This window comes from Helianthus annuus, chromosome 13 (genome assembly GCF_002127325.2).
Source record: "Helianthus annuus cultivar XRQ/B chromosome 13, HanXRQr2.0-SUNRISE, whole genome shotgun sequence".
NCBI classification, from domain to species: domain Eukaryota; kingdom Viridiplantae; phylum Streptophyta; class Magnoliopsida; order Asterales; family Asteraceae; genus Helianthus; species Helianthus annuus.
This window is the reverse complement of record NC_035445.2, coordinates 123,339,996-123,366,116: the sequence shown is the minus strand read 5'-3', so window position 1 is coordinate 123,366,116 and position 26,121 is coordinate 123,339,996. Positions and strand designations below refer to the sequence as shown.

At 37.6% G+C, this 26,121-nt stretch overlaps 1 protein-coding gene and 1 long non-coding RNA gene across 6 annotated transcripts; one reads left to right on the top strand and one right to left on the bottom strand.

Moving 5' to 3' along the window:
* Positions 1-307: 307 nt before the first annotated feature.
* Positions 308-12,187, bottom strand: LOC110899248 (hypersensitive-induced response protein 1). Of its 5 annotated transcripts, none has more exons than XM_022146135.2 (7): positions 11,854-12,176; positions 11,117-11,286; positions 10,822-10,890; positions 10,604-10,731; positions 10,395-10,515; positions 947-1,043; positions 308-771 (listed from the first exon to the last, which is right to left on the bottom strand). In XM_022146135.2, the coding sequence occupies exons 4-7, from the start codon at positions 10,627-10,629 to the stop codon at positions 617-619; spliced, it is 399 nt and encodes a 132-aa protein (XP_022001827.1). In that variant the 5' UTR covers positions 10,630-10,731; positions 10,822-10,890; positions 11,117-11,286; positions 11,854-12,176; the 3' UTR covers positions 308-616. The 5 variants fall into 5 exon arrangements, 3 of the variants coding, with proteins under 3 accessions (XP_022001827.1, XP_022001825.1, XP_022001826.1); XR_004875848.1 differs by adding an exon at positions 1,104-1,206 and having other exon boundaries at positions 314-771; positions 10,604-10,890; XM_022146133.2 differs by having other exon boundaries at positions 10,604-10,890.
* A 118-nt stretch (positions 12,188-12,305) lies between these two features.
* On the top strand, positions 12,306-18,258 carry LOC110899249. Its single transcript, XR_004875847.1, has 3 exons — positions 12,306-12,490; positions 13,611-15,733; positions 17,501-18,258. It is a non-coding gene; the product is annotated as an uncharacterized LOC110899249 (long non-coding RNA).
* The last annotated feature ends 7,863 nt before the right edge of the window (positions 18,259-26,121 follow it).

Below are 26,121 nucleotides of genomic sequence, written 5' to 3'. Positions count from 1 at the left end.
TAAGAATTGTACTAATTTTCTAGTTTTTTTAATTAAAATTAATAATATAAAAAATATGCTTTTGTAAAAGGTTTTTATATTTAAATAAAAAAAACAAAAAAAAAAGTTAAAAGTTTGAACGTTGTTTTAATACTAGTAATAATAAATAATAATAAAAAAAAACAATTGTTTCAAAGTGATTCTCTTTTCGAACACTAAAATCAAGGGTTTTAAATAATAATAATAATAATAATAATAATATTAATAATGTGGTGAAAAATAACTAAATGCATGTGCTGTTGTCATGGAACTTCAATTTCAATGAGAGTTAAACTAGAAAACCGGACCGCGCGCGTTGCGACGCGGCGGCGAACCAAATTGACATGTAGTCGGTGTAGTCGATACGAGCGGACATACATTGTAATGTGTGTGACAAAAAACAATTGTTCAATGTAAAGACATTAACAACCACAACCAGGTTGTATCTTGACGGTTAAATGAAGACACAGACAGAGACTAACAAAGGGACCAGAAAAGACTCAGACAGAAAAAGTGAAATGAATCCTACAAATTAAGAACAATAGAAGATGTACCCGCTGCGTTGCGCTAGTTGTTTGTTATATTCCACCTAGGTCAATCAATGTTGAATGGTTTCGTCCACAATGGCTTGCCGTTGACGGGCTATACCCAAACCCGACAGGTATTTGGACTCCGCTTCCCCCTCGGCTCTCTTGATTTGCAGAATTTTCTCAGCTTCCGCCTTCTCAGCAGCTGCCATCCGCAACCTTGCAGCTGCAATATACTTGGTTAACAACTTTGCCTATCTTTTTCTTTAAATAACCTCTATTATTCATAATATAATATTTACCATAATGTATTATTTTTAATCCTTGAACAGCCAAAATTAAAAAAAAAAGTAAACGTTTATATAAAAAATCATATTTGGAAAACATGGTTAGAAGTTTACCAGCATTGATCTCATTCATTGCCCTCTTAACATGCTCATCGGGTTCTATATCAACGATCAATGTCTGAACTATCTCGTATCCGTATGCAGACATCGCCTACAAAGAATATTAAGAAGATATAAAACAGATCAATAATCAATAATCAATAAACGATACCTTTTCAAGTTCTTCTTCAACGGCTTTTGCAATTTCATTCTTTTGCTCAAAAGTGTCATCGAGATTCAGCTTTGGAACAAAAGCTCTTATGTAACAATTCTCACTAAAATTAATACTTAGTATGTTAATTATCTGTTAAGGAAAACCCTAATTGAGAAACCCAAGTAATTTTGCATAAACCCTAAAATTTTCATAACAATCGGAATCAGGATCAGGGCCCCTAAAACTCAGGGGGGTAAACCCTAGCTGATAATTATCTTCAAAATTTGTTGTAGAATGCAAATTCAGTCGAAATGTCAACTCAGCCAAGCTACTGGACACGAACCTACCCTACCCTAAAATTTTTACCCGTCGCGCCACGCGACAGGTGCACAGGTCCCTGTCGCGACACGCGAGGGAGACAATTTCTCAGTATAAATAGGGGGGTTGGCACTTGAAATTTGATGTTAGTTTGACGTCCAAATTCCAATCATACGTTGAGTTATAGCAGAAACCGTCCACAACACACTCAATTCACGAAGTGCTGCCGCAAAACAGGGTAATAACTCGATGGCTATTACGATTCAACGTCCGATAGATTGAAACTATCCAACGATTGTTTGAGTGCTGCTCAAATTGGGTTTATACTTTGTTATTCATCGTGATTTCGACTTGAATGTTTGAGTGCTGTCCGAATACGGGCTATACTCTGTCATTCGTTGTGAATCCACTGAATATTTAAGTATTGCACTTTGTAAATCGTTGTGAGGGTTTAATCTCGCGAATTGTCGTAAATGCTGTATTAGTTACTAACCCAGTTTGTGTGCATTGGTATTTAAATTAGGTTAAACAAGGCTAATCAGTAGGCTTATACTCTGCTCGTTAAATCTACAATGTGAGTCATTCTCTTTTTATCAACTGTTTTACAATACTCCAAATTATTTTTCAAAGCTATAATTACAGGGATTAAGTCTTTGTAGTCTTCAATTACAGCCGGTATGTGGGGTATTGTGCACATTACTATTGTTTTATCAGATTAGGTGGGCAAGCCTAAATTATGATACCCTGTTAGGTAAACAGACCTAAATAGGGATGTACGTCACTTGTGGGTGAACGAACCCAGCAGTGATATGACCACAGTCACCGAAACGAGTCGAGTGACAAATACTGTGGGTAGCTGGTTGACATAGAAACATTGTAATCTCTCTTAATACTGTGAATTATAACAACATGTCGTTTTCAGTAAAAATGAATGATTCACTCAGTATTTCCCCGCTGACAAAACCTTTTTCAAACATGTTTCAGGTGATCTGTTGTAAACCAGGAAAAGTGCCGTGAAGCACTGCCAGCTTAAAGGAGTGGCTCAATATAAATAAATAAGAGAAACATGTTTTGAGAAATAAAGATTTCCCAGTGAAATCATGTTAATGTAAATTATGGGGATTTATCCCTAAATTATGTAAACGGGCATTGTTAATATTAAAAGATCCTGTATTAAATACTTCCGCTGTCGCCTAAATTAAATACCACGGGATTTCCTGCCTCGCGGCTTTGGACCGGGTCAAACCGGGGCCGAGGGCCGTGAAAGGAAAAGGTGGTATCAGAGCCACTGATTTAAGCTTACTATTGATTTTAAGCCTATTAAAGTAATTGAGAAATACTTAGTAATTTGAATTGCTATTCTGTGAATATGTGTTTTATTAATCGATTAATTGTTAAGTTACAGTATGGGTAAACAAAGACTTTCTGCCATCTACCACAAATTAGATACTGCACCCAAAGAAAAAGGAACCTCTTCCTCAAAATATCCCGCAGATCTGGAAGAAGGGATTTTTGTTCGTAAAGCACAATATGAGAATCCTCTCACCCCTGAGAAAAGAAATTCGATTATTAGGAAAAGTCAGAAACCCCAATTCAAGAAAGTGAGGTTTAATCCAGAAGTCCAGAAAATAGGCACTAGTCCACCTTGGGAAGACAACCTAGATGAAAAATGGGCAGACCTGTATATGCTAGCTACTGTAGCAGAAAATGCAAACATCTAAACTACCAATAAGCCTGATCCAGTATTAGTATCTTTATCCAGAAAACCACTACTCCGTAAATAAATAAAATTTTCCGTTATCCTTTGTAAAATTAGTCTTTCGATATGCAATAAAACTAAATATTTGTTTAGATTTCCTTATCAGATTTTAACTTAGCATTTTTGTGCATTTTGCATATATGCTAAACAGCATGAGTGAGCTATCTGAAGCATTTCAGAATCTCAACCTATACCCAGTACCAATCGAAGTCTCTCACGACTTTACTGGTTATTTTGCTGATGTGGAGGAACCCCTGGAATTTCAAGCTCCACCTCCGGAAAAAGCATAGTCTAAGAAAAGGAGAAGATATGTAGGATGGAGGAAAGTGCGCAGGAGGAAACCAGCTACTAGGAGACTCCCTAAGATAGAAAATCCTATGAACAAAGGAAAAGAAATCGAGACTGGAGAGAGTTCTAAGCAAGCAGAAATCAGGGAAAATTTTAAACAAAAAGGAATAGAAATTGGAGAGAGTTCTAAACAGACTGTGGAAATCACGTTTCAAGAAGAAATAGACCGTCTACTAGCAAACTATGATGTCCTTAGCCCTATCAACAACAATCTGTACCCTTATCCGGCCGAAATCCAACTTCCAGTAAATCTGGAACCAATTATTCCAGACCCTCTAATCCACACTCGACCTTTGGGCGAAATGGAAGAGTGGTGGACGAATGACTGGCAATTTCAAAACATAATCAATAGTCCTTATACCTTTCTCCCACAGTTTGATCCAGAACCTTTCCCCAACCCGCCAATGAGCAACGAAAACCTGGCCGAACTTCGTCAGTTTAGTGAAAAGCTGATAGGTACAGGGAATAGGATCCGGGAAATGGGGGAACAAATCTCCTGGAAATACGACGAGAGGGAGCGTAGCTACTAAACTGCCAGTTGATCAAAGAATAGTGGGGTTGGGACGTATGTCTGTATAATAACAGTAGTAGTAAAATATAACTCTGTAAAATAGGAAAAAAAACATTGTAAGATAAACAGTGTGTATGGATGCCTATATAATCTATATAAAAATAGAAGTCGAGAAATCGACAATTTTGGCTAGATATGCGTGTTGTAAAAATCTTATAGGTTTATGTGTAATTGTTTGCTATATCAATTATTTGACACTAATAATTTACACTTATACTAATTACCAGATGGAAAACATGAATAACGAACCAGTTAATGAAGTAAATCAATCTGAGCAAAATCAGAAAAATCAGTATATGACTAGGCAAGATATCGAGAACATTGTTGGTCAAGGGATAGCCAATGCTATTCCAGCAATCATGGCTGCTGCTCAAAAACCTGCTGAACCTCAACAAATCATTCCTAGTAAACGTACTCCGGAAGATAACGATAGTAACAGCATAAATGGAGGCGGCAATCATGACGATAATAATTCACAACAGGCCCCACTCACTAAGAAAATGAAAGCTGCAACTCCTGGTTGCACTTACAAAGAATTCCTTGCCTGTAAACCAACAGAATTTGCAGGTAATGAAGGGGCAACACTGCGTTGGTTAGAGAAAACCGAAGCAGTAATTGCAATAAGTAAATGTGCCGAAGAAGATCAGGTCATGTATGCGTCAAATTTGTTCAAAGAAGGGGCGCTAGAATGGTGGAACACAGTATTACAAGCAAAAGGAAGAAGGATGGCCTATGCTATGAACTGGGAAGAATTTAAGAGTCTTGTAGAAAGAAAATTATGTCCCGAATATGAAAAAGAACAAATGGCAAATAAGTTCCTAAGCCATCGTATGATAGGCATAGATTGTCGAGGATATACTTCGACATTCTTTGAATATGCAAGAGTGGTACCAACCCTGGCTTCGCCAGAACCGGTACTCATTTCTCGCTACATTTGGGGACTAATTAGTGAAATCCGTAACATCATTAAGGCTGCGAGACCTCGCACTATAGACGATGCTGTGGAATTAGCTAATACCCTAACGGATGAACTGGTGCGCACAAGAGAGGAAGGTCGAAAGAAGGATTTGGCTCAAAAGATTATCCAAGGATTTCGTATGGGTAATACAAAGAAAAGAGGAACAGGGCAATCCTCAAATCCTCCTTTTTGCAGAAATTGTAAGAAGAAACACTTTGGAAGGTGCAATGTGACCTGCAATTTTTGCAAAGCTATAGGACACCGCGAAGAAAATTGCAGAAAGAAGACAACAGTCTGTTTCAACTGCGGAGAAACCGGGCATTTCAAGACAGAATGCCCTAAGCTGGTTAAACCAGCAGACAACAGGGCTAAACCTATAGAAGGAAATACCAAGAAGAATGCACGAGCATTCCAGCTGACCACCCAGGAAGCGGAACTCATTCCAGATGTGATAGCCGGTACGTTCTTAGTTCATGGCGTGTTCGCCAAAGTATTATTTGACTCTGGTGCAAACCAAAGTTTTATCAATACTTCATTCTGCCAAGCCCTTAATTTACCATTAACTACCCTTAGGCAGATTTTTACAGTCGAAACGGCAGATGGGAATTCTGTTAACGTAAACAAGGTTTTGCAAGAAGGAAAGATTGAATTATTAGGCCATAAGTTTTCTGCCAACCTATTACCGATGAAATTAGCCGGATTCGATGTGGTATTAGGAATGGATTGGTTTGTAGCCAACCATGCTCGAATCCTGTGTGATAAGAATTCCGTAGAAATTCGTACCCCCACAGGAGAGGTAATTTTAATTACAGGAGATAGACCTCGAAAGCCACTGAAATTCATTTCAGTATTGAAGTTGGCTAGTTATTCAAGAAAACAAGAAATGGTATATATGATTTCCGTAATCATTAACCCTAAAAGTAAGGAACTTCAGGACATCCCTGTAGTCTCAGAATACCCAGATATCTTTCCCGAAGAATTACCTGGATTACCACCCGATAGGGAAGTAGAGTTTAGAATTCATCTAATTCCTGGAACTACACCAATAGCCAAGGTACCTTATCGATTAGCACCCACCGAAATGCTAGAATTGAAGAAGCAGTTAGATGAATTACTAAGCAAAGGGTTTATACAACCTAGTTCATCCCCGTGGGGAGCTCCAGTGTTGTTTGTTATGAAAAAGGATGGATCCATGTGAATTTGTATCGATTATAGGGAATTAAATAAGGTTACAATTAAGAATCGGTACCCATTACCTAGGATTTACAATCTTTTTGATCAACTCCAAGGCGCTAGGTATTTTTCTAAAATAGACTTACGATCCGGATATCATCAATTGAAAGTACAAGAGGAAGACATACCTAAAACTGCTTTCAGAACAAGGTATGGTCATTATGAGTTTACAGTCATGCCCTTCGGACTAACAAATGCTCTAGCAACATTTATGGACATGATGAATCGGATCTGTAAACCATACTTGGATAAATTTGTAATCGTTTTCATCGACGATATACTTATTTATTCCAAAAGTCAGGAAGAACATTGCGAGCACCTGCATGCACTCTTAACTTTGTTAAGAAAAGAAAAGCTTTACGCCAAATTCTCGAAATGTGAATTTTGGTTGCAAGAAGTGCAATTTTTAGGTCACATGGTGAATCACGAAGGAATTCACGTAGATCCTGCTAAAATAGAAACAATCACCAAATGGAAGGTTCCGCAAACGGCTATGGAAATTAGAAGTTTTCTAGGCTTAGCTGGATACTATAGACGCTTTATTAAGGATTTTTATAAGATAGCTGTACCCTTGACTAAGCTGACCTGTAAAGCTGTTAAGTTTGAATGGGGACCTAGACAAGAAGAAGCTTTTAAAATCTTAAAGCAAAGATTGACAAATGCTCCAATTTTAGCCTTGCCAGAAGGAACAGAAGATTTTGAAGTATATGTGATGCTTCAAAATTAGGATTTGGATGTGTGCTGATGCAACGCAAGAAGGTAATTGCATATGCCTCCAGGCAATTAAAGAAACACGAGGAAAATTATACGACTCATGACTTGGAGTTATGAGCTATAATTTTTGCCCTTAAAATTTGGAGACATTATCTGTATGGAAGTAAATTTACTGTTTATATAGATCATAAAAGTCTAAAGTACATATTTGGGCAAAAAGAGTTAAATATGAGGCAAAGAAGATGGATGGAAATCCTAAGCGATTACGACTGTGATATTCAATATCACGAGGGAAAGGCAAACGTAGTTGCAGACGCCTTAAGTCGTAAGTATCATGAGAAGCAACGACGAGTTCGTATGCTTAGATTAAATCTACAATTAGATTTAATGGAACAATTCAAGAAAGTGCAAGAAACAGCAATCAAGGACAATGCTGAAGGAATGAAGGGTTATGTAAAGGAACTAGAACAAGGAAATGATGGATTTGGAGATTCCACAAGAAACGAATTTGGGTACCTAAGCAGGGAGAATTAAGAAATAAGATTTTAGAAGAAGCTCATAAATCTAGATATACCATACACCCAGGTAACAATAAGATGTACCAAGATTTAAGGAATAATTTCTGGTGGATAGGAATGAAAAAGGATATAGCTAGTTATGTATCTAAGTGTCTTACTTGTTCACAAGTTAAGGCAGAACACCAGAAACCTTCAGGGTTACTCCAGCAATTGGAAATGCCTGTTTGGAAATGGGAACTAATAACTATGGATTTTGTTACCAAGTTGCCCAAAACCGGAAAAGGTAATGATGCGATTTGGGTAATTGTGGATCGATTAACCAAATCAGCTCATTTTCTACCAATGAAGGAAACCTTTAGCATGGAAAGGTTAGCCAAATTGTACGTAGATGAAGTAGTATCTTTACATGGAGTTCCACTCTCCATTGTATCGGATAGGGATAGTCGTTTCACTTCCCATTTCTGGACTAGTTTCCAGGAAGCAATGGGAACCCGACTAAATTTAAGTACTGCATATCATCCTCAAACAGGCGGGCAAAGTGAAAGGACGATACAAACCTTGGAAGACATGCTTCGAGCATGTGTAATTGATTTTGGTGGTAATTGGGATAACCACTTACCTTTAATTGAATTCTCCTATAACAATAGTTATCATTCAAGCATCGAAGCTGCCCCATTCGAAGCACTATATGGACGTAAGTGCAGAACTCCAGTTTGTTGGGCAGAAATAGGAGAAAGTCAATTATCAGGTCCAGAAATTGTACAAGAAACCACTGACAAGATAACTCAAATCAAAGAAAGACTGAAGACTGCTAGAGATCGCCAGAAAAGCTATGCAGACAATCGCCGCAAACCGCTAGAATTTCAAGTCGGAGACAAGGTACTTTTGAAAGTCTCTTCTTGGAAAGGAGTAGTACGATTCGGTAAGAAAGGAAAACTGAGTCCAAGATACGTAGGACCATTTTCAGTAATGCAACGAATAAGACCAGTTGCTTATCGTTTACAACTACCAGAAGAACTAGCTGGAGTACATGATGTATTTCATGTATCCAATCTCAAGAAATGTTTATCAGACGAATCCCTGGTAGTACCTCTTCAAGATGTAGAGGTAAATGAAAAGCTGAAATTCGTAGAGAAACCACTACAGATAGAAGATAGAAAAATCAAGTTTCTCAAACACAAGCGACTAGTGCTAGTCAAAGTCAAATGGGATTCAAAGAGAGGACCAGAATACACTTGGGAATTGGAATCAGAAATGAAGCGGAAATATCCTCATTTATTCCAGTGAATCTCGAGGACGAGATTTTTCTTAAGGTGGGGAGGATGTAACAACTCTCACTAAAATTAATACTTAGTATGTTAGTTATCTATTAAGGAAAACCCTAATTGAGAAACCCAAGTAATTTTGCATAAACCCTAAAATTTTCATAACAATCGGAATCAGGATCAGGGCCCCTAAAACTCAGGGGGGGTAAACCCAAGCTGATAATTATCTTCAAAATTTGCTGTAGAATGAAAATTCAGTCGAAATGTCAACTCAGCCAAGCTACTGGACACGAACCTACCCTACCCTAAAATTTTTACCCGTCGCGCCACGCGACAGGTGCACAGGTCCCTGTCGCGACACGCGAGGGAGACAATTTCTCAGTATAAATAGGGGAGTTGGCACTTGAAATTTGATGTTAGTTCGACGTCCAAATTCCAATCATACGTTGAGTTATAGCAGAAACCGTCCACAACACACACAATTCACGAAGTGCTGCCGCAAAACAGGGTAATAACTCGATCGCTGTGACGATTCGACGTCCGATCGATTGAAACTATCCAACGATTGTTTGAGTGCTGCTCAAATTGGGTTTATACTTTGTTATTCATCGTGATTTCGACTTGAATGTTTGAGTGCTGTCCGAATACGGGCTATACTCTGTCATTCGTTGTGAATCCACTGAATATTTAAGTATTGCACTTTGTAAATCGTTTGGGGGTTTAATCTCGTGAATTGTCGTAACTGCTGTATTAGTTACTAACCCAGTTTGTGTGCATTGGTATTTAAATAAGGTTAAACAAGGCTAATCAGTAGGCTTATACTCTGCTCGTTAAATCTACAATGTGAGTCATTCTCTTTTTATCAACTGTTTTACAATACTCCAAATTATTTTTCAAAGTTATAATTACAGGGATTAAGTCTTTGTAGTCTTCAATTACAGCCGATATGTGGGGTATTATGCACATTACTATTGTTTTATCAGATTAGGTGGGCGAGCCTAAATTATGATACCTTGTTAGGTAAACAGACCTAAATAGGGATGTACGTCACTTGTGGGTGAACGGACCCAACAATGATATGACCACAGTCACCGAAACGAGTCGAGTGACAAATACTGTGGGTAGTTGGTTGACATAGAAACATTGTAATCTCTCTTAATACTGTGAATTATAACAACGTGTCGTTTTCAGTAAAAATGAATGATTCATTTAGTATTTCCCCACTGACAAAACCTTTTTCAAACATGTTTCAGGTGATCTGTTGTAAACCAGGAAAAGTGCCGTGAAGCACTGCCAGCTTAAAGGAGTGGCTCAATATAAATAAATAAGAGAAACATGTTTTGAGAAATAAAGATTTCCCAGTGAAATCATGTTAATGTAAATACGGGGATTTATCCCTAAATTATGTAAACGGGCATTGTTAATATTAAAAGATCCTGTATTAAATACATCCGTTGTCGCCTAAATTAAATACCACGGGATTTCCTGTCTCGCGGCTCTGGACCGGGTCAAACCGGGGCCGAGGGCCGTGACATCTTATGACTAAGAATATATATAACATCCCATATTAGAAAATAAATACAGTTATATAAACATAAATTGAGTGGATGAATGTTTGTTTGTACCATCAAACACATAGGCTTGGATTTAGGACCTGGTGTTGCTGAGCTTATAGAAAGCATCGCTTGCTTTATTAGCGAGAGCCCGGTATTGTATGGAAGTGACAACATTGACGAACACATTATCCTATAAAAGCAAAACCCATGCCCCCAAAAAAAAGTAAAAAATGAATATGACAAGTTAAAGAGGAGGAGTTAGGTAATTAATTAATTACCTTTGTTTTAGTCTCACACTTGACATCCAGCTGCTGAACTCTGAGAGTGATTTTTAGTTTGTATCACGGATTCGTTTTTGGGGGTTTAGTATTTGAGTACACTTCGGATGACTTTTGACCCAGTTTCGCTTGTCCCGTTAAGAATCAAAACACATCCTAAATCAACCCATTCATACTGATCTATATCGAAATCAACATCATATTTAGAGTAGATTTACCTCTGATCTTTGTTTTCGTTCATGGTTGATATAAACAATTGAGAATCAAAATCTTGTTGAAAAACTCTCCTATCAAATATTATAATGAGTACATCAGTAAGTTGAAATCCAAAAAAACATCAACAAAGGTCAAAACACTCTATCTTATAACAGATTTACTGCAGTTGATTTTCCAGTTATGATTAAGTAAATGACATAATCACTCTCTTAAAGCACATCCAAACGCTAAAACGCCTCCTAAAAGTTGATATGTTCCGTCGTAAAACTAACCATTCTATTAAGAAAAATAACTCACTGATGAGAATTATAGTTATGGAGATGTTGTTGTCCATCAAAAGCATCAGAAAGGTAGCCATGGAGATAATTGTGGCGTTGTTGATGAGGTTGTTGATGCAATTTCACAACTTTTTTCAACCGAGCAACATCTGCTTCAGAAATAGCAATCTCCTCCAGCTCCGCTCTGGTCTTCATTTTAAAGGTATATGACTAATTAGAAAGTTTAAAAAGAAATAGCTCAAAAAAGAAATCGGTTAAACGAGTTGAAAGTTGCCCAGATTGTATTGCTAAAGCATATAGCCACTTAATTGGTTATCTTGTAGAATATGAGAGTACACCATAAAGTTATACCATCGTTTGTCACAGGATATATTGTAGGGTATACCTCATTAACCTTATCATAAAACATATACTTCAAAAAAAGAGCTCAAAAGTAAAAAAGTTAGGCTTTTAAGCAGGTGGGTTGTTCGTTTTGATGAATATGGACCAAACTCCAATTAGTTCTTGGAGTTCATCTTCAGCAAAATAATAACATTATCAATTTCTTTCACATACCTAGTTTGAATATATTAATTTCTATTGATTCTGCATCAGTTTTACAAATCGTACACAATCGCAACAACTTTCGAATTGAATTATATGAACACATTAAAGTTGCTCTACCCAAATAGGAGCCGAAGAAGAACACTCAAATCTAAAAACAATAACATAAACCTAAAGTTAACTGAAATTAGAAACCCAGTTTGTTAAAGGTACCTGTTGGAGCCCTAATCTCAGACGAAAACCATCCCTTGGGTTGTTGTTGACGAAGTAGATAACGCTGTGAGCTTTTCTATTTGGATTTTGGCGGTGCCGTGACCACCACATCTCCGCCGTGACTCCGCTACAGCTCCACCGTGGCTGCGCTACCACAAAAGGTGGGATGGGGACGCTGCCTCTCGGTTTCTCCCATTCTCTCTCTACATGTGTGTTTGGCTAGGAATAAATGTGTATGTAAATGGATAATGGTTACAACCAAATTAACATATGGTACAACACCAAACTGCAGAGAACACACCTTAAGCTTGGAGTACAACCATATGTAGCCTAACTATGTTGTAAATTAGAGTATATATAAATGTGTGCTCTCTTGTCATAATGAATATATATATATATATATATATATATATATATATATATATATATATATATATAAAAGGGGATATAGAGAAAGCAATGTCCCAGACGGTCATCAAGTGTGTCAGACGTTGAACATCAGTAGCTTTACCACTTTTGAGGCTAAGCAGTGTCCAAGACGGTGGCTCCAGCGTCCAAGATGCTGGGTATTGGAAACAGCTACTCGCATCCACTGCCAAGCGCCGTCCCGGAGACTCGGTCCGCGTCCAAGGCATTGGTATGTGATACCCGACCCGATCCGGTTCGTTACATAATTGTGAATCAGATCCAACCCGTTTGCAACATAATTAAATCTAACAATTTAATTTTTTCAAACAAAATTTCAGGCAAAATTTATTAGAAACGTCATTCTCTTTCATCTTTCTTCATCTTCTTCCCTAAAACCCTCAAGAACCCTAACCCTTCAAACACTCATAACTCACTCAATTTTCCACCAAATCAAGTGATTTTTGAGTCTAACCTTATTAATTTTTCGAGGAGATCATATTACACCGATTATTTTCTCAAAATCCAAGACGGTTAGAGAGATTTTTCGACACATTTGGTCTGAAAATTTGTGGGTTTTTTGCTAGAGTTCAAGTTTAAAGATTTTTCTTGTATAGACCTTGTTAATTCATTATCTAAGGTATTGTGTTCACCCTCTTTTGCTACATTATTACAGATTATGTTACCATTCACTAGATTTTGAACTTGAATGTTTGAATATGTGTGGATTTTGATATATGATGAGTTAAATTAGCATTATTTGATGGGTTTATTGCATATTGATATGAATTTTAGATATGACTTGAAAAAGGATGGGGATATTTGTGGGTAAGCACCATTATGTTAACATGGAATGAGATGAGTTATATGTTGAGATACTTTGCACAATTGAAAACTGGTTTTTGTTAGTGGATTGCTATTGGTATGAAAAGTGAGAACGTTGAATGAATAAGGTGGCATAGAAATTGTGTTGGAGGATGAAGATAGCAAAGTTGTGATTATGTTATCATCCAAGTTATTTGTTAAAACTCGTTTTGCACTAGTTAAGTGAAATTGACACCTTTAAGTAGGTTTAAATTCATTTTCCAAAGGCTAATTGTAATATGGGTATTTGTGAAACACAAGATAAGTTGGTGTGAAATAAGTGTGGGGATGGTTATGAAAGATTGTATGAATGGTAATTGTTAAAATCCACACTTGTGATTGTTTATTGATATGATTCTCATTTGGGATAAAATTATGGTAATTCAAGGGAGTGATTACACTTGTAAGCAATTATGGGGGAAAGAATTAAATCATTTTGTGATTATTTTGATTAACCACATTTGTAACTTTGAATTGTATCATTGTAGGAACGTCATGAGAATCACAGGTTCAAAGAAAGGAAAGGATAAAGCATCATCTTCCTCGCCTCCGGCTAGTAAAAGACAAAAAAAGGGTACTCAAATAACCGAATCTGAAACGGTGCAAGTTCCCGAACCGAAGTGGACGAGGAGGAACTGGTTGTGTGATTTAAAAGGGGTGTGTCGAAAAGATTTATATTACAAGAAGCTGAAGGAAAAAGTATCAAATTTAGATAATCTTTTGGTGGTTGAGAAAGCTATTAAAGTTGAAGATTTTAGATCGTTGAAGGTGGAAGAGTGTTTTGAAAGGCTCGGTTGGGAGGCATGTTTGGTTTATAGGGATGAAAAGGGGGGTAATAATATTCCAAGAGACGCCATTTTGCAATGGATGGACACTTTAGAAAAGGATGAGGGGGATAATCCTCCACGTACAACAACTCTTAAGGGGAAGGTTGGAAGGAAGATAATGGAGATGTCATTTGATACAATTCGACAGGTGGCTAATTTTGATACAAGGGAGGAAGGTACGTACTATTACCCACCTGATCGGGAAATCTACAAGTAGAATCAGGGTGAGGAGATTGACCAGAATATGAAGGATTTGTTGTGTCGACCGGGGACAACAGAGTGGGTTAGGCGAGAGATGAATATTCTCCCCAAATTATGTGCGGTTATCGCTGGGCATAATGTGATACCCCGCCTAGGAGATAAAGGGAAAGTGAGATTGTATGAGTTAAGGGTTTTATGTGCATTAGTGGCGGGAACCGAGAGACTTTCTTTAAGGCACCTGATTATGAGCAATGTTTGGGAAAGCAGAAACAGTTATGACCGGTGTTTCATCCCTCACTGCCGGTTAATCACACATTTGATAAGGGTTCAAGGATGTCTTGGTAACAATATTTATCATGTACACAAAACTCATCGATTCTTATCCTTGAACGGCTTAGATAAGAAGGATTGGGAGATACACCCTTACTGATACACATCATGTTTTGAAGGATAGGGTAACGGGGCAAAGTTTAAAGGGTCGAAGAGACGACGTGCCACCGGTTGATGAGATAGAAGAAGAGATGGAGGATACAGAAGAGGAAGAGAGTGAAGAAAGTGATGGTGATGAGATTGATAGGAAGACGGGACAATACAAAAAGGAGATTGAGGTGTTGGTAGTGATATAACACCTCGAAAATTCATGTCCAATAATGTATCGACACGTGTCATGAGCTTTAAACGTGTAAAGGATTACTTTAGAGGGACTAAAGTTGACAAACAAGGAATCTATGTGAATAAAAGGATTCAAAGTGTCAACAATGAATAAATATATCTTTCAATAACCCTACATGATGTTTATACTCTTAAACGAATAAATCATGGATCATACGAAGCAAATTGTGAAAGAAAGTGAGGAATTACAAACTACATGGGTTAAATGTGTCAACATGTTTAAAGTATACCTCTGAGTGACCTTTTAGCGAACCCGAAGCTTGTTAATGATTAATTATACTCACGAGAATAAGTGATAAAAATTTCACAAAGTTTCGTTGTCGTATGAGAAAGTTATGACAATATTCGTATACGAGGTGTTAAAAGCGTCAACGTTGAAATTTAAGACTTTTCGGTGATCGTATGAATAACCGGGGACTTAATAAAGTTGGTTTATGACTTGGGGTCCTTAAAAATCAAGTTGGAAGGCCAAAAGTGCAAGAAACAAGCTCAAAACCACGTTTGAAAAGGATCAGGGGCCAAAATGTAATAAATGAAAGTTATGTGACCTGACCCGACCCTCATACCGGCCGCGTAAGGGTCTATGGGGACCTTACGCGGGCCGCCTGGGGCTGCCAGCAACAGAAAAACACCACAGGTGGCTGTTTCAGCCGGTTACACCGCCTCAATTTACCATTTCTTGATTCTAGGGGCTTGTTTGATGGTTTATGATGGCCTAGGGACACTTGGGATGATCAGGAATTATCCCATAGACTTATTTGGCATGATCATGAAGAATTTAAACCCCTATATAAAGTACCATTTGTTGCAAGACTTGGACACTTGCATTCAAAGCTTCACAACTTCACTTCTGAGGATTCCTGGAGCTCAAGCACCCTTCCTAGTGATCATTAGTCGTGCATAGGACCTTGGTAAGCATCATTAACCTTTCTTAATTCAGTTTAGCTTAGTTATTTAGCGTAAAGTCAAATCGTCATAATTAAGATTTGACTTCGTCATTAATCTTAATTTGTCCAGTCAAATTTAAAATTGAAAGTACCTATGAGTTGGTAATTATATGGGCAATAAACCCTTAAAAGGGCACCCTCTGATTCCCACTCTAACTAGGTCAATTGTCGAGTCAAAGTTAATCTTAAAAAATCAACAAAAAGCTTATTTTCAAATTAATACATAATTAGCAATGTAGAAGCTATGCAACCTGTTTTGTCATTAATATAACTTGGTAATTAATGTAAGAACATGTCTAAACATGTTCAACTCGACAATTTTTAGTTTAGGCTCGGTTCGGAACCGAAAGTCGCATAGTTTGACTTTGCTTTGACTTTTAGTTCTGACCCGTTTGAGCATAGTTTAGAAATGCCTTAGAGCTTATTTAGGACCAGGTTTCATATAATTATAACCCTCTGTGATTATACGACTTGGTTCATTAGTTATCCGATTCATATGCATAATTCCGTTAAATGCCTAAATGTTGGCTATTATGCCCATATGACCTTAAAACATGAATTTTGAAAATTTAAAAGAGTAGAAACCTTAGTTACTGATTTATAAACTTGTACCTAGAATTTGACATCAGTTTGAGGTCTAGATTAAGAGTTACGCTCAATAACGTAATTAGAAAGTTTTTAGTAATTAAATGGCGTAATTAGCATATAGCCTATCTAAGCCCAAATTTTTATACCAAACTTTTTACCCACTGATATAAAATAATATTTTGGGATTTTTGGAGATTTTTATTTATTTTTAGGATGATTATAACCTAGAGTTCTAAGCTTAATTCGGTAGTTGTCGGTTTTACCCTTTTAAGCTATAAAATGAGTTTTACCAAACCTTTTGATACCAAACCTTTTTCTACTCATCTAATATGATAAATAGAATATTTTAAGCCTTCTAGAATAGTAAAAATATCAGCTTTCTTTTAAAAACCCGGAAATAGCACAAAATCGCCTTTTTACGCGTTTTAAGCGCATAGTTTGTATTAAAACCATATTAGATATGTAAGACTTGATACCTACTGATATTTTAAGTAAACTTTTATATTCTAACAGTAAGTAAAAATTTTTGAAGTCAGATTCCGGATTTGACCTTTAAACCTTAGGTGAAATTACTAAAATGCCCTTTCGGTGCATAATATGGTTAGAAATGATAAATTTCACATATAGGTTATACCCTACTGATATAACTTAGTAAATTTAGTATTTTTACTGATTACATCAGACCCGAAGCTCAGAATTATATTTAAACTCTTTTATAACCTTTTAAATGACCAAAATGCCCTTACGGGGCATAATTTGAGTTTAAATTCATATAGGGCATAATAGAAGATACCTTACTGATGTCACAACATATCTAAGGCATATTAACTTAGGAAACTTGTATATAAATCTTATGGTTACCCGTTACGCACCTTTCGCGTTCGGATCGGCTTATGTAACTAGTTTGCATATATTAGCCAAAACGGGTCAAACCATATCATTTTTGTCTTAAAATCCAGAATGTGTTTATGTTACCCATATTAAACAAGCATGCAAGCTTGTCGGGTCAAAACCACATTCTAAACCGGTCTTCGCTTAATCATGCGTTTGAACCGTATCTTTATTTAAAACTAACCGGTCTAAGCTTAGGCTAAATTAAAGACCCGTTCGAAATCTAATAGGTTATATAAACCTTCGTTCCAGAATAGGAGACCCGGTAAAAGCCACGTGCACTTGCTTATTGTGATTATTACTTGCAAAGGTAAATACTCTTAACTTATTTTCCCTATACGGGCTTGGGATACGGTATTATAATACCGCTTGGTCGGGTATGTAGTCATTTAAATTGTAATGTGATTGATGTATTTACATAACCTGTTTTATTCTGTATTATTTGTTGTATGGCCTTTGGGGGTTAAATGACCATGTCCCGGATATCCTTGGCATCATTCAAAGAAATGGCCACGACCTAAGCACGGGGTGTAGGCGTACACCTGACAGATGCATATGTAAAAACTGGTAGCCCACTTAAAGGAAATAACCTTGTGAGTATTATACCTGTGGCGTGTCAGTTAATCTTGAGCGGCCCTACAAACCGGCTCTAATGGACGACAAATAAGTAAAACTGTATACAAGATTATTTCTAAATAATTGTCCCAAGTTATAAAAGATATTTTTTTGCCTAAGTGCATTCAAATCAATTTTCTAAACATTTTCAAAATGAGTCAGTTAAGTTGTATTTACCAGTGTAAACTGACGTATTTTCCAAAAAGGCTAAGTGCAGGTACTATACGTAATAGGCTGGCTACTCCAGGCATCAATTATCAAGTCTTGCAAGCTCTAGATGTCAAAGTCTGTTGAACAGTTTTCCTTTTTATTTGATCCGCCTGTGGATCTGTTTAACTATTTTGTGATACTTAATATTACAAATTATTCAGTTGAAATGAATCAATCTTTCTGCTTCCGCTGTGAATTTATTATTTGTGTTGTTTGACTATGATGATATCAACTACGTCACGATACTCCCCACCAGTAATACGTGGAAATATCGGGGTATGACGGGTTGGTATCAGAGCCAACACTGAGTGAATTAAACAGTAGCCTTTTGTTTTTAATCTCAGTTACACAATTGCACATTCTTTGATTCTCGAGTCTAGACAAAGAACATAGGACTAATCTTAATTTGTTTTATTTCGCCCTTTATTTGTTTCCTTTGTTATTTTCTGATTAGCCCTTGCATGGGCAAGTCATTTCAGTTAGAAGTCCCGTTTAGGGCAACCATTTACTTATTTAAATTTTAAAGGAACGGTTAGAATTAAAATTCCTATTTAAAGATCTACCATTATAATAAAATGGCAAAATCTAAAAAGGACAAGACCTAGCCATGTGTCACCTAAAGACAGGGCCAAGATGGTAGTTCCTCAATTAGATTCAGATCCTTGTTAACATCTCAATTTAGGATTGTTATGCGTTAAATATTAAAAAGAATAACCTAGCCTAAATGTCGTTGCAGACATGGCTAAGATGGTAAAACCTATTCAAAAGATTCAAATCCTTGTTAAACATCTGAAAGCATATTAACATGCTTGACAAATGTGATTCGATAAAATCACATAAGTCATTCTTAAATTAAGTTATTCTAAATTCCCTTATTTATATAATCATCCCTTAAGGATGAAGTGCCCATGGGCTATAATTAACGTCCTCTAGGACTAAAGACAGTGGTAGCCTACAACTCCCTGTCAAGAAAAGGTAATGAACTTTGATTCAAACCTTAATGCCTCGATTCCATAAAATCTGGGCTTATAAATTAAACTTGTCTACGTGACTAGGCCTTTTTGTGCTATTATTAACTTATAACTTAGGTTATGATAAAGATTCTGAATAATTATATACTTAGCAAATTAACTAAAATGGTTCTTAAAACCATGATTAATAAATCATCAAATGTTGAATAAGCTTCTATATAAACCTTGTCCTTATTTTCTTTTATGTAGCAATTAAAGCTACATGGCTAGGTCAGAAGAAGGAAACAGTCATCCGGTAGAAAATCATGAAAATACTAAGATACATGTGACCGGAGCAGAACTGCAAGCACTAATAGATAATGCTGTTGCAAAAGCTATGGAGCGATAGTATAATGAATCTAGTGGGACGCATAGTAGAACCTCTTCAGTACCCCACTCTAAATCTGTCCCCAAAACTCATTCTAAAGCTCACAGCAAGCCACCCTCTAAGAAAGATGAACCCAAGAAAGAGGATATTCAACATTCCTCAATTCAACACAGTGTTCCATCTAAGAGGATAGTGTTTGATGATGGACCGCGTACCAAGTCCTGTACTTATAAGTACTTTGTTTCCTGCAAACCCCGGGATTTCACTGGGGAGAAAGGGGCAATTGATTGCATGACTTGGTTAGATGAAATGGACACTGTTGTTGATATCAGCGGTTGTGCTGAAAGGGATATAGTGAAGTATGTATCCCAATCGTTCAAGGGAGAGGCATTAGCTTGGTGGAAGTCTCTCATTCAAGCTGCTGGGAAGATCCCACTCTACAATTTGTCATGGGATCAGTTTGTTGCTCTCATTAAGGAGAATTACTGCCCTCAGCATGAGGTTGAAAGGATTGAGTCTGATTTCCTATCGTTGGTTATGAAAAACCTAGATTGCCAAGCCTATCTTACAGCTTCAATACCATGTCTAGACTGGTTCCTTACCTTGTGACACCAGAACCCAAAAGGATTGCTCGCTTCATTGGGGGTTTAGCCCCATAAACCAAAGCCAGTGTTAAGGCTTCAAGACCTGCTACTTTTAGATCAGCAGCTAATCTCTCTCTGTCTCTTACCTTGGATGCGGTCAGGCTAAGATCGCTCAAGAATTCTAAAGAAGGTAAGAGAAAGAGTGAGGATGATAACTCACGAGGATCGAAGAAGAAGCACAAGGGAAACACTGATTCCAAGAAGTTTGGATCTGGAAAAAGTAATCAACGAACAGAGGAGAAGCCGAAGTGCATGACTTGCCAAAAACGCCACTTTGGGAAATGCAGGCTTGAGACCAAGTCTCAATCAGGATCACCTGCATGTGGGTTATGCAAGTTTAAAGAGCATAAGACTGTTGATTGCAAGAAGATTAAAGATGCCACATTGTTACAACTGCAATGAGAAAGGGCACATTAAGACCAATTGCCCTAAATACGCCAAGAAGCCTGAGGAAGCCAAGAAGACCAATGCTAGGGTCTTCCAGATGAGCGCAAAGGAGGCTATCCAGGACGACAACGTGATCACAGGTACCTTCCTCATAAATGATGTTTATGCAAGAGTATTATTTGATTCTGGAGCAGATAAGTCTTTTGTTGATAATAAGTTCTGTAAGTTGTTAAACCTACCTGTTAGAACCTTAAGTGTGTAATATGAGGTGGAATTAGCTGATGGAACCATAGAAACCGCATCAACCATGTTAGATGGATGTGTTATATCCATTAGGAACCACTCTTTTCCATTGTCCTTACTTCCTTTGAAGTTAGCCGGTTTTGATATAGTTATAGGCATGGACTGGTTATCGCATAACCAAGCCCAGATCGTCTGCAATAAGAAGCAAGTGGTGATCAAGACTCTGTCTGGTGAGCCACTTACCATTCAGGGAGATACCCAGTATGGACTGCCTGAGCAAGTGTCTATGCTCAAGGCATCTAGGTGTATGAAGAAGGGATGTGTCCTTTATATGGCACAGGTAACCATTGATGAGTAGAAGCCCAAGATTGAAGATATTCCCGTCATTTCTGAATACCCTGAAGTATTTCCTGAAGAACTACCTGGTTTACCACTAGATAGGCAAGTAGAATTCAGAATTGACATCATCCCCGGAGCAGCACCTATTACAAGAGCGCCTTATAGGTTAGCACCAACAGAGATGAAGAATTGAGGACGCAATTAGATGATTTGTTAGCCAAAGGATTCATTAGACCTAGTTCGTCTCCATGGGGAGCACCTATCTTGTTTGTCAAGAAAAAGGATGGATCGATGCGTTTATGTATCGATTACCGTAAGCTTAATAAGGTTACTATCAAGAATAGGTATCATTTGCGCAGGATCGACGATCTGTTCGATCAACTACAAGGGGCAAGTTATTTCTCTAAGATCGACTTGAGGTCAGGTTATCATCAGTTGAAGGTTAGAGATGAAGATGTACACAAGACTGCGTTTAGGACTCGTTATGGTCATTTCGAGTTCCTAGTAATGCCTTTTGGGCTCACTAATGCACCAGCAGCGTTCATGGATCTCATGAATCGTGTCTGCAAGCCGTACTTGGACAAATTTGTTATCATCTTCATTGACGACATTCTGATTTATTCAAAGAATCAAGCTGACCACGAGAAGCACCTTCGATGTATTCTGAAACTACTTCAGCAGGAGAAGCTTTGTGCCAAGTTCTCAGAGTGTGAATTTTGGCTTCATGAAGTCCAATTTCTTGGACATGTGGTTAGTGAGTGTGGTATCCAAGTAGATCCCGCTAAGGTTGAAGCTGTCATGAACTGGAAAGAGCCAAAGACGCCTACGGAGATTCGCAGCTTTCTAGGACTGGCAGGATACTATAGGCGATTTATTGAAAACTTCTCAAGAATTGCAGCACCCTTGACTTTACTCACCCGCATGAATAACAAGTTTGACTGGGGGCCTAAGCAGCAAGAATCTTTTGATATTCTGAAGCAGAAGTTGAGCAACGCTCCAGTATTGACATTGCCTGATGGAATTGATGAGTTTGTGGTTTATTGTGATGCATCATACACCGGGATGGGTTGTGTGCTTATGCAAAAAGGCAAGGTCATTGCCTATGCTTCACGTCAGTTAAAGGTGCATGAGAAGAATTACACCACCCATGATTTGGAGTTGGGTGCCGTTGTATTCGCGCTAAAACTGTGGAGGCACTACTTGTATGGAACTAAGTGTGTGATCTATTCTGATCACAAAAGCCTTCAACACCTGTTCAATCAGAAGGATTTGAACATGAGCCAGTGACGTTGGATGGAAACTTTGAATGATTATGACTGTGAGATAAGATACCACCCAGGCAAGGCAAATGTGGTTGTCGATGCCTTAAGTAGAAAGGAGAGAGTAAAGCCTATAAGAATCAATGCCAAGAGCATTGAGATAAAGAATAGTCTGAATGAAAGATTGTTAGCTGCGCAGAAGGAAGCTATGCTAGAAGCTAACTACCCTGATGAAAAGTTAGGAGTAACTGAAGAGCAGTTATCCTATGGCAAGGACGGAATCCTGAGGTTAAATGGACGAATATGGGTTCCAGTTTATGGAGGACTTCAGGATATTATCCTCCAGGAAGCCCACAGTTCTAAATATTCCGTTCATCCTGGAGCTGATAAGATGTACCAGATCTGAAGGCAAACTATTGGTGGATAGGCTTAAAGAAGTCTTTAGCTGCCTATATAGCTAAATGCTTAACGTGCGCTCAAGTCAAAGCTGAACATCAAAAGCCGTCAGGTTTGCTTCAACAGCCTGAAATTCCCACTTGGAAATGGGAAATGGTGACAATGGATTTCATCACCAAGTTGCCAAAGACAAAGAAAGGAAATGATACTATATGGGTGATAGTAGATAGACTGACTAAGTCAGCACATTTCCTATCCATTAAGGAGACTTATAGCTCCGACATGTTAGCCCAATTGTACGTAGATAAGATTGTATCTCTACATGGCGTACCAGTGTCTATTATCTCTGACAGAGATACCAGATACATATCACATTTTTGGAAAAGTTTCCAACAGTCTTTGGGCACGCGCTTAAATTTTAGTACGGCTTACCATCCTCAGACGGACGGGCAGAGTGAGCGTACCATTCAGACTCTGGAGGACATGCTACGTGCATGTGTAATTGATTTAGGTGGTAGTTGGGATAACCACCTGCCGTTGGTCGAGTTCTCCTATAACAATAGCTACCATACAAGCATTCAGACTGCGCCTTTTGAGGCACTATATGGTAGAAAATGCAGAACGCCTATTTGTTGGGCAGAAGTAGGGGAAGCTCAATTATCAGGACCTGACATAGTCTTTGAAACGACAGACAAGATTGTCCAGAATCGTGACCGCCTGAAAGCTTCCAGAGATAGGCAGAAAAGTTATGCTGATAAAAGGCGAAAACCTCTAAAGTTTGAGGTTGGTGATAAAGTCTTCCTTAAAGTATCACCCTGGAGGGGGGTAATGCGATTTGGTAAGAAAGGTAAGTTAAGCCCAAGGTATATAGGACCATTCGAGATCATCGAATGTGTAGGAACAGTGGCTTATAAGTTGAACTTACCTAAAGAGCTTAGTGGTATTCACAACGTATTCCACATCTGCAATCTAAAGAAATCTCTAGCTGATGAGTCGCTAGTCATGCCGCATACAGATGTGCACATAGATGAGAGCTTGAAATTTGTGTAAAAACCTTTGTCGATTGAGGATCGACAGGTAAAGAAGCTTCGAAGGAAGCATGTGCCTATTATAAAGGTTAAATGGGATGCCCGCAAAGGTCCCGAATACACGTGGGAGGTAGAATCCACAATGAAGGAAAAGTACCCTCATTTATTTCAGTAAATCTCGAGGTCGAGATTTCTTTTAAGGGGGTGAGGATGTAATACCTCGAAAATTCATGTCCAATAATGTATCGACACGTGTCATGAGCTTTAAACGTGTAAAGGATTACTTTAGAGGGACTAAAGTTGACAAACAAGGAATCTATGTGAATAAAAGGATTCAAAGTGTCAACAATGAATAAATATATCTTTCAATAACCCTACATGATGTTTATACCCTTAAACGAATAAATCATGGATCATACGAAGCAAATTGTGAAAGAAAGTGAGGAATTACAAACTACATGGGTTAAATGTGTCAACATGTTTAAAGTATACCTCTGAGTGACCTTTTAGCGAACCTGAAGCTTGTTAATGATTAATTATACTCACAATAATAAGTGATAAAAATTTCACAAAGTTTCGTTGTCGTATGTGAAAGCTATGACAATATTTGTATACGAGGGGTCAAAAGCGTCAACATTGAAATTTAAGACTTTTCGGTGATCGTATGAATAACCGGGCACTTAACAAAGTTGGTTTATGACTTAGGGTCCTTAAAAATCAAGTTGGAAGGCCAAAAGTGTAAGAAACAAGCTCAAAACCACGTTTGAAAAGGATCAGGGGCCAAAATGTAATAAATGAAAGTTATGTGACCTGACCCGACCCTCATACCGGCCGCGTAAGGGTCTATGGGGACCTTACGCGGGCCGCCTGGGGCTTCCAGCAACAGAAAAACACCACAGGTGGCTGTTTCAGCCGGTTACACCTCATCAATTTACCATTTCTTGATTCTAGGGGCTTGTTTGATGGTTTATGATGGCCTAGGGACACTTGGGATGATCAGGAATCATCCCGTAGACTTATTTGGCATGATTATGAAGAATTTAAACCCCTATATAAAGACCCATTTGTTGCAAGACTTGGACACTTGCATTCAAAGCTTCACAACTTCACTTCTGAGGATTCCTGGAGCTCAAGCACCCTTCTTAGTGATCATTAGTCGTACATAGGACCTTGGTAAGCATCATTAACCTTTCTTAATTCAGTTTAGCTTAGTTATTTAGCGTAAAGTCAAACCGTCGTAATTAAGATTTGACTTCGTCATTAATCTTAATTTGTCCAGTCAAATTTCAAATTGAAAGTACCTATGAGTTGGTAATTATATGGGCAATAAACCCTTAAAAGGGCACCCTCTGATTCCCACTCTAACTAGGTCAATTGTCGAGTCAAAGTTAATCTTAAAAAGTCAACAGAAAGCTTATTTTCAAATTAATACATAATTAGCAATGTAGAAGCTATGCAACCTGTTTTGTCATTAATATAACTTGGTAATTAATGTAAGAACATGTCTAGACATGTTCAACTCGACAATTTTTAGTTTAGGCTCGGTTCGGAACCGAAAGTCGCATAGTTTGACTTTTGCTTTGAATTTCAGTTCTGAACCGTTTGAGCATAGTTTAGAAATGCCTTAGAGCTTATCTAGGACCAGGTTTCATATAAGTATAACCCTCTGTGATTATACGACTTGGTTCATTAGTTATCCGATTCATATGCATAATTCCGTTAAATGCCTAAATGTTGACTATTATGCCCATATGACCTTAAAACATGAATTTTGAAAATGTAAAAGAGTAGAAATCTTAGTTACTGATTTATAAACTTGTACCTAGAATTTGACATCAGTTTGAGGTCTAGATTAAGAGTTACGCTCAATAGCGTAATTAGAAAGTTTTTAGTAATTAAATGGCGTAATTAGCATATAGCCTATCTAAGCCCAAATTTTTATACCAAACTTTTTACCCACTGATATAAAATAATATTTTGAGATTTTTGGAGATTTTTATTTATTTTTAGGCTGATCATAACCTAGAGTTCTAAGCTTAATTCGGTAGTTGTCGGTTTTACCCTTTTAAGCTATAAAATGAGTTTTACCAAACCTTTTGATACCAAACCTTTTTCTACTGATCTAATATGATAAATAGAATATTTTAAGCCTTCTGGAATAGTAAAAATACCAGCTTTCCTTTAAAAACCCGGAAATAGCACAAAATCGCCTTTTTACGCGTTTTAAGCGCATAGTATGTATTAAAACCATATTAGATATGTAAGACTTGATACCTAATGATACTTTAAGTAAACTTTTATATTCTAACAGTAAGTAAAAGTTTTTGAAGTCAGATTCTGGATTTGACCTTTAAACCTTAGGTGAAATTACCAAAATGCCCTTTCGGTGCATAATATGGTTAGAAATGATAAAT

Coding starts and splice junctions, on each gene's coding strand:
- LOC110899248 (XM_022146134.2), bottom strand. CDS start 10,629: ATGTCAAGTGTGAGACTAAAACAAAG. Junction 1,044..10,394: donor CCAAGCCTATGTGTTTGATG/GTACAAACAAAC, acceptor TATTCTTTGTAG/GCGATGTCTGCATACGGATA. Junction 772..946: donor AATGAATGAGATCAATGCTG/GTAAACTTCTAA, acceptor AGTATATTGCAG/CTGCAAGGTTGCGGATGGCA.